This window comes from Notolepis coatsorum (assembly GCF_963971535.1).
Source record: "Notolepis coatsorum genome assembly, chromosome: 19".
NCBI classification, from domain to species: domain Eukaryota; kingdom Metazoa; phylum Chordata; class Actinopteri; order Aulopiformes; family Paralepididae; genus Notolepis; species Notolepis coatsorum.
The window spans coordinates 82,338,670-82,347,954 of NC_140183.1; the positions used below are offsets into that span (position 1 = coordinate 82,338,670).

The 9,285-nt window shown below is 48.8% G+C and overlaps 1 protein-coding gene across 1 annotated transcript in view; it reads left to right on the forward strand.

Moving 5' to 3' along the window:
- Positions 1 to 967, forward strand: part of rasip1 (Ras interacting protein 1) — a 16,926-nt gene extending 15,959 nt beyond the window's left edge. Inside the window, exons 15-16 of the mRNA XM_084335980.1 lie at positions 80 to 221; positions 389 to 967. Of these exons, the coding sequence (XP_084192106.1) occupies positions 80 to 221; positions 389 to 567 (321 nt within the window). The 3' untranslated portion in view covers positions 568 to 967. The remainder of the gene's footprint in view (positions 1 to 79; positions 222 to 388) is intronic.
- Positions 968 to 9,285: the final 8,318 nt, after the last annotated feature.

Sequence of the window (9,285 nt, forward strand, 5' to 3'; positions counted from 1 at the left end):
GATGCAGTATATAGGACGCCTACTACATTCTCTATGATTTGAAACATTGGCGGACATTCTTCTTCCTGTTCCCCACCAGTCGTCCTGGACCAGCCTACTGGAGGAGCATGTCTTGTTGAGCCCTGGCCAGCTACACCACCTGCTCACCCACTACAAGCTAGGACCAGCCAGGGCCACGCCGGCCTCCTGGGCGCCTCCCCCTGGCACAGAGCTGAGTGGAGGTGAAACATAAATACCACACTAGCCTACTACTGCAGCAACTCACGTCAATAAACCACTTGTTACCACTGGTTTGACGTTCCCTAAAAACAGTGCGTAGTAAGGCAGTAAGTGAGAGATACATTTTTCAAATCATTCATTTCTATTTGTACTTTTCAAACCCTTTCAGACATCTTTGAGAGCTTCCTGGACCATCCTCCTCTTATCCTGCCCAATGAGACTCCTCGGCTGGACCTCTTCCAGCCAATCCCAAGCCCGGAGCTTCAAAAGGAAGTGACACGCCTGCGTAGCTTCTTGTGGGGACTAGACCAGGACGAGTTACCGGCCAATCAGAGGACTCGGCTGTGAACAAGCCAGTGTTTGTCTAATGATAGACAAATAGGAGATCTTCAGATACCTAAAAATAAAGAAATAAAGATTCAATCACACCCATGAAGAAAATGCCAACTGGACATGCTTTTTTATATGTTTTGTGGTTCATCCATTGCCTGGAAGCAGTGGTGGTTTGGAGGACAGGATCAATTGAAACATGAAAGTGACATGAAGTAGATTTGATAGTGAAATTTCCATATCAACCCATGTACTCACCGAGAGATATTATCATGTAGGCTACTGATTAGACGTTTATTCTAATGTGGGAAATAAAGCTAAATGTGTATTGGGCCATATCGTCTATAATGTTTTTTTATTTGACTGCTATGTATGTTGTTGGGCAACATGTTGTTATAAATAAATGTTTTTATATCTAGCCTATTACGCCTGTAGTTTTATATTCTGATTTTAGTTTCTCTATATCTGACAAGCATGTTTCCCGCAGTAGGGACTCTGGGGCTTGGCACCCGCCCCAGGTTCCAGACCAAAAGGAACATTCCACAAGGTGGCGACGAAGGACTCATTCCCCTCTTTCTAAATGATGAGTCTGCAGGTAGGCTTGCTTGACTGAGGGGGAAATGTTACAATTATTGTATTGTTCCTGTCAGGAACTTCCTGACCCAGCACACGTTTTCAGAGTTTCCTGTTAATAATGTATTTGCAAAAGAGCCAATGAGTAAACTTGAGTGCCGTGTGTGTGTGTGTGTGTGTGTGTGTGTGTGTGTGTGTGTGTGTGTGTGTGTGTGTGTGTGTGTGTGTGTGTGTGTGTGTGTGTGTGTGTGTGTGTGTGTGTGTGTGTGTGAGGGGTGTGTGTGTGTGTGTGTGTGTGTGTGTGTGTGTGTGTGAGGGGGGTGTCATTTCCTTATGGCTTTTGTGATACACTCAGGTGGTCTCATCAGAAGTTTCCAGTTTCATGTGGCATATCCGAGTTGGCCCCATGAAAACTGTCCAGTAGGCTATAGGCTCATCATTACGCATAAATTAGTGCACGGTTTTCGTGGACGAGCTGCAGACGGGTGATGTCATCAATTGGAGTGAGTAACATCTGTTTGTGCGTAGGCTACTTGAACGTGTGTCAGCAATAACCAGCAAAGGTCATTTTCCAGTCAGCCGAATGCATAATAAACAGTTAACCACTTTCTCGCAACTCTATTGTTTTGACAGTGAAACTCCGATAGCCCTTACTTAAATCGGTCGGGCATCCCTTCATTCCCACGACTCTGACGTCATGCTTCTGTAGAATCTGGAGTAATTGTGTTTTTTCCTCTAATGCTTTGGCATCTTGCCAAATCTCTCTATCTTCCGGTCAGCTTCTCGGCTGAATTCCTTTACGGTAAAAAGCAAGAAAACATCGGTCCCGTGAGAGGCCCTTGCTTACATCATCACTGTCTCCGGTTCTGTCTCACTACTTTCCCTTATACTCTGCTGACATAAAAGAAAAACATGCCATTGACACAGGTCCACTTATAGATTGTGAATCATCTTTAGAGGCCCCCTGTGGTTGGATTGATCAATTAAGTAACTGTAATCACTCTCATTTGAAATTCAATGCGGTGTATGAGTGAGAGTGAGACTCTGTGTGCTAATTTCAACTTTCCAGTAATGTAATACAGATGTAGTCTGTAGTACCCTTATAAATTGAACACAGATGGGAGTGGAGACTGGTATTAGACGTAAGCAGACTGTGTGATATGTGTCTAGTCGTTTATGATACAGTAGGCTACTTTGACCCATGTCTGAATAGGATTAAGTAACATGTAAGGTTTAGTAAGCACGTGACTCATACACATGAATGTACGAACTCAAACACTTACACAGACAAACTGTCTTACACACTTTCCCTCAGAAACACCCAGTCATTCATACGTAGGGTTGTTTGTTAACTTGTACTGTACACACTCCTCTCTCTCTCTCCCACGCTCACAGAGACACATGTACACACGCACCTCAGCGCTCTTTCACCCAGGTGCAGATAGTCCCACACCTGTTGGAGCGGCTCTCTGTAATTAGCTCAAGACAATTATCATTGGTGGATGGACAGGGGCTAGGGGGGGGGGGCTGAGGACAATGGGCCAGTTCTTCTTTCTCCCTATCATCTCCCTCCTTCCTTCTCTCTCTCTCTCTCCCTGCTGTCGAGTAATGAAAGATTCTTCCCTTCTTCAAAGAGACAGAGTTTCCTACAAAAACAGCTGAGTCAGAGGAGAAAAGAAAAGAGGAAAGAGGGAGAGAGAGAACAGTACTAGGAAGGCAAGCCAGGGTAATGCAATGCTGTCGGCGGCGTGAAGCCCGGTGGACCACACTGATTGTCTCCATTGTTAGACAGTTTCAGGAACCGAAGAGAGAGAGAGAGAGAGAGGACCCATGGGTATAACGCTTCCACCCGCCCACTACTTACTGCTCCAGCAATTGGCCCGCAGGCCACAGTATCTATTTGTAATCTGGTAACACTTTTACCTGAACCCTGCGTCATTCCAAAGCCTCTAGTATAAGGAGGTTTTAGAAGTCCTACGTACGTACGTCAGGAGGAAAAGGGCAAAAGCAGATGACTGTACGGGCCAGTGATGGAGGCTCTGAGACATGCTCGATCGGGGACCACAGGGGGGGGTGAGGAACTTTATTCAAAGTATAGTCATCTTTAAATGCAGGCTCCAGACTAGAGCCTGGTTTCTTAAAATATGGATTCAGGACCCAGAATCGCTCACTGGCCTGTTTCTGTTGGGTCCCAAACAGAGTAACAATGGGCCTGGCCTGAATGAAAGGCTGAGGAAGAACTTAATTAGGTCATTATATCATTCAAGCCATATGAAGGGCATTTGATGGGAGTTTTACCAAGCATTCTATGAATGTATTAAAGGAACACACCAACTTTTTGGGAAGTGGATATGGATCAGTAGCCGAGGTCCATCAAAAGTAAAGAAATACACTTTCGAACAAGTCAAGTCAAGTACATTTTTTATTTATTTCTAGTGCTTCACAAGCAGGTTGATAAAAGTCAGACAAAAATTAAAAATAAAAACTTCAAAATGATTTACATGTTGTGACTTGTGTATTACATGAATATACTGGGAAGCACACAGAACTAACACAAGGCCAAAACCACACTGGGGAATAACTAGACTAGCATCAAAATACAATTATTGAGAAACACAAGACTGATCATAACTACAACACAGACAGGAGGAACACAATACTAAGGCAGGGGAAACAATGCAAACAACAGAATAACAGGCAAGGACACTAAGGAGGTAAACAGGGTTCTCAAGATATTGAGCAGATATAAACGAACAAGGTGCAATGTAGAGAATTGTCCAGCAGGTGGAGGAAGACCATGGGAGAGAATGTGAAAAGGTGGGGGCTCTTGAGGAGTACAGACAGGGGAGAAAGGTCCTGGGACAGGTGGACCCTTACACTTTGTTTGCTACTTATCGATGTGTGCTTCAGACTGGCATGCAGGCTATTGGTTAGCCAAGGAATGCTAGTTGCTGGCTAGATGATAGGTTAGCCTTCAACCAATCAAGTGCAGACCTTGCAACTGCAGTCAGTCGCGGACCGAGACCATAATTCCTACCAGGAATTTGACTCAGGCAGGCCAGGCGCCAGGCCCATACCCATACCCCCCCCCCCCCCCCACCCCGGGGAAAAACTGCGTTTTGTATCCTGCTGCGTTGTATCACGTTGTGGCACTGTAGAGGCTGTATACACTATCAATGCGACCTTCAGCACCATGGACAGCGCCGCTGTCACAAAACGGACCATACAAGTTGTATACACTACACCAAAGTGTAGAATCAAGTCAAGTCAAGTCAAGAATAACTACTTTCCAAATAATGGATTGTCCAAATGTCGGGTTATAATACGAAAGTGTTGTTTATAGAAGTTTACCGGTGCAGTTACATTACATTTCTCTACTTCACTGGCGCTCTCTAGTCGATTCATTATAGTATCACTCACCCTCTGCGCTGCTGCCGTCAGTTCAACATAATGACGCGCTCCTTATACATCTCAGTGGCTTCAATCTCAGCATCCAAATCATCCATCAGACTTATAGCTGTTCTATTTCACCGTCAGGTTCCAACAAACTGTCTTCTTTAACTCCCAGTACATTAAATAAAGTGATCAAGTGATCAACATCCGGAGTTTCCACGTCAATTTCAATGTCCATCTGATTCAAAACTCGCATACCTCTGATTGCGCCCGCTTTCGTCTCATTCTTTCAATTTTAGTCCGACGTTCGTCTTCACCCATTCTAGAGCTATCCAAAACGTTCATATCTCCCGGGTTTTGCCAGTTGATTTCATCATGATTTAAATAAATAGGCTTGTTTGGGATTGGCGACTGGCGAGGCCTGCGCACTGCATCGCGCTGGGTTGTGAATAACAAGTTAACTCATTCGTTCCTGCCTGCTTGCCTGCATTTATATATGCGCAAATAGAAACATGTATACCGACCTGGCCTGCTTCGGAGTTCAGTGGCCTGACTGCGGGCACAAACAAACAAATTTAAAAATAAAAAAAAACATTTGCCAGTCTGCCAGGGCAGCCAGGCCATGCCTGTCTGCCAGGCCACCGGGAAAACTCCCGCTGCTCCCGATGGACAGTCCGCTAGTGACTGCAGTGGATAAATCCTTGCGCAAAGTAATTTTTTTTATTTTTTTTTTTTTAATATCTTGGTTACAAGAAGACTGAGCTTGCTAAGCAGTTTTGTGTTTCTACTGTACAGTAGGTGGAATATCTGCTATACGTTTGGAAATGGCAGGTGGCCAGTATTTCTTTAGCCTAGCCAAAACAGGCACCACTTGGCTTCCGAGGTGACAAAGCTATGACTAACTTATTTATTGGTTGGAATTTGTGTGGACATGCAAACTTAAGCACTAAAATAAAAAAAATTTACATGCGGGAAAAGAGATTTAATTTTGATATATTGTAAGATTACAAATAAATATTATTATGATTTCAGATATTGTTAAAGGTGCACAATATGACCAGGGAAATTGGCTAACAAGGTGAAAAAGACCATTTTAATTACATTTTAACAATAAAATGCAGTAGATAAAAATTACTACTGTGAAACTGTTATGGGTTGAGGACCCACATGCAGGACGAAGAAGGCAGAGGCAGTTACAGAGTTTACCCAAAATGGGAGTATTTAGTGTTTGACAGAAACAGGGACAAAGAAAGGAGGCGACTCAGGCGACAGCTGTGCTGACTACCTAACCAAAACAGGACAAGAAATACTAAAGAGCTAGGGGAATAACACAAGGAATCCAAGAAACACAAGAGAACATCAACTTACATTGAACAATGGACAGCCAAAGAGAACAGAGGAGAAGGAAATAAAATACACAAAGGAAAATGACAACACGGGAAACACCTGGGGTAGATTACCCACTCTCAGTCACCTGGGAGGGAAACAGACTACAAAAAACTACAGGAAACAAAAGGACTACAACTAAGGAACTTGACCAGGAACACAATGAAGTAGTATAAAACTAACAAGACAGAGAGACAGTAAAATAACCAGGAAGAAAGGGCCTGGAGGAGGGAGACCGGAGCAAGAGACCAGCGAGACAGGGCCTGGAGGAGGGAGACCGGAGCAAGTGACCAGGGAGAAGAGGCCTGGAGGATTCACAGGTTCTCCCGGGAGCAGGGGCAGAAACAAGGGGCTCCCCGGAAGCAGGAGGCTACCCAGGAAGGGGAGCAGGAGGCTTTTCTGAAGTACTTTAACACTACATTATATTTATCTATTATTAAAAAGATTTGCACTATACATTCATACCTCATTTGCAATTGCACCTTGCCTCAAAGTTTTGTACCTCATTTTCTGCATTGCACCTCACTGTTTACTCATTTCTACTACTTTTAATTGTATATTGTATGTATATTGTATATTCCTCTTTACTTGCTTTTTTCTTATACTTACTTTTTACTTACTTTCTTACTTACCTTTTTATTGTATGAAGCACACTCAGGGGCTCATACAGAACCAAGCATTTCACCGTAAAGTACGTGTATTTTATTGTGATATTTAATAAACAAACTTGAAACTTGAACTTGAAGTAGCAGGAGGAGCAGGGGCGGGGCCTCCTCGGGAGCAGCAGGAGGAGCAGGGGCCTCCTCAGGAACAGGGCCAAGAGCAGGAGGTTCCTCGGGAGCAGCAGGAGGAGCAGGGGCCTCCTCAGGAACAGGGCCAAGAGCAGGAGGTTCCTCGGGAGCAGCAGGAGGAGCAGGGGCCTCCTCAGGAACAGGGCCAAGAGCAGGAGGTTCCCCAGGAGCAGCAGGAGGAGCAGGGGCCTCCTCAGGAACAGGGCCAAGAGCAGGAGGTTCCTCAGGAGCAGCAGGAGGAGCAGGGGCCTCCTCAGGAACAGGGCCAAGAGCAGGAGGTTCCTCGGGAGCAGCAGGAGGAGCAGGGGCCTCCTCAGGAACAGGGCCAAGAGCAGGAGGTTCCTCAGGAGCAGCAGGAGGAGCAGGGGCCTCCTCAGGAACAGGGCCAAGAGCAGGAGGTTCCTCGGGAGCAGCAGGAGGAGCAGGGGCCTCCTCAGGAACAGGGCCAAGAGCAGGAGGTTCCTCAGGAGCAGCAGGGCCAAGAGCAGGAGGTTCCTCAGGAGCAGCAGGAGGAGCAGGGGCCTCCTCAGGAACAGGGCCAAGAGCAGGAGGTTCCCCAGGAGCAGCAGGAGGAGCAGGGGCCTCCTCAGGAACAGGGCCAAGAGCAGGAGGTTCCCCAGGAGCAGCAGGAGGAGCAGGGGCCTCCTCAGGAACAGGGCCAAGAGCAGGAGGTTCCCCAGGAGCAGCAGGAGGAGCAGGGGCCTCCTCAGGAACAGGGCCAAGAGCAGGAGGTTCCTCAGGAGCAGCAGTAGGAGCAGGGGCCTCCTCAGGAGCAGCAGGGCCAAGAGCAGGAGGTTCCTCAGGAGCAGCAGGAGGAGCAGGGGCCTCCTCAGGAACAGGGCCAAGAGCAGGAGGTTCCCCAGGAGCAGCAGGAGGAGCAGGGGCCTCCTCAGGAACAGGGCCAAGAGCAGGAGGTTCCCCAGGAGCAGCAGGAGGAGCAGGGGCCTCCTCAGGAACAGGGCCAAGAGCAGGAGGTTCCCCAGGAGCAGCAGGAGGAGCAGGGGCCTCCTCAGGAACAGGGCCAAGAGCAGGAGGTTCCTCAGGAGCAGCAGGAGGAGCAGGGGCCTCCTCAGGAACAGGGCCAAGAGCAGGGGGTTCCTCAGGAGCAGAAGCAGGGGGCTCCATGGAAACAGAAGGAGCAGGGTGCTCCTCAGGAACAGGGCCAGGAGTGAGGGGCTCCTCTGGAACTACCCTTGGGAATTGGGGCATGTCTAACAGTAGAGGCAATGCTAGCAATTGGTACAGTAGTAGGGGATGTGCCAGTGGTAGCTGTTGAGGCCGTACTAGCAGTTGAAGCAGTGCAAGCTGCAGAAGCAATGCTAGCAGTAGAGGCTAGATTATGTGGATCCTTGGGAAGGGGCAGGAGTATAGCTGAGCTCAAAGCAGCCTTGCTAGGGGCAGCTGAACTTGAAGCACCTTTGCTAGGAGTAGCGAACTGGGGTCCAGACAGGGCATCAGTAAGGTTGACCGCTGGCTGAGGAATGGGCTGGACCTCTGTAGTTGTGCTGGGCAGTGGAGACTCTAGTGCTGGGCAGTGGAGACTCTGTAGTGCTGGGCAGTGGAGACTCTAGTGCTGGGCAGTGGAGACTCTGTAGTGCTGGGCAGTGGAGACTCTGTAGTGCTGGGCAGTGGAGGCTGAAGTGCTGGGCAGTGGAGACTCTAGTGCTGGGCAGTGGAGACTCTAGTGCTGGGCAGTGGAGACTGAAGTGCTGGGCAGTGGAGACTCTGTAGTGCTGGGCAGTGGAGACTCTAGTGCTGGGCAGTGGAGACTGAAGTGCTGGGCAGTGGAGACTCTAGTGCTGGGCAGTGGAGGCTGAAGTGCTGGGCAGTGGAGACTCTGTAGTGCTGGGCAGTGGAGACTCTGTAGTGCTGGGCAGTGGAGACTCTGTAGTGCTGGGCAGTGGAGACTCTGGTGCTGGGCAGTGGAGACTCTGTAGTGCTGGGCAGTGGAGACTCTGTAGTGCTGGGCAGTGGAGACTGAAGTGCTGGGCAGTGGAGACTCTAGTGCTGGGCAGTGGAGACTCTAGTGCTGGGCAGTGGAGACTCTGTAGTGCTGGGCAGTGGAGACTGAAGTGCTGGGCAGTGGAGACTCTGTAGTGCTGGGCAGTGGAGGCTGTAGTGCTGGGCAGTGGAGACTCTGTAGTGCTGGGCATTGGAGACTCTGTAGTGCTGGGCAGTGGAGACTCTGAAGTGCTGGGCAGTGGAGACTCTGTAGTGCTGGGCAGTGGAGACTGTAGTGCTGGGCAGTGGAGACTCTGTAGTGCTGGGCAGTGGAGGCTGTAGTGCTGGGCAGTGGAGACTGTAGTGCTGGGCAGTGGAGACTGTAGTGCTGGGCAGTGGAGACTCTGAAGTGCTGGGCAGTGGAGACTCTGAAGTGCTGGGCAGTGGAGACTCTGTAGTGCTGGGCAGTGGAGACTGAAGTGCTGGGCAGTGGAGACTGTAGTGCTGGGCAGTGGAGGCTGTAGTGCTGGGCAGTGGAGACTCTAGTGCTGGGCAGTGGAGGCTGTAGTGCTGGGCAGTGGAGACTGTAGTGCTGGGCAGTGGAGGCTGTAGTGCTGGGCAGTGGAGACTGAAGTGCTGGGCAGTGGAGACT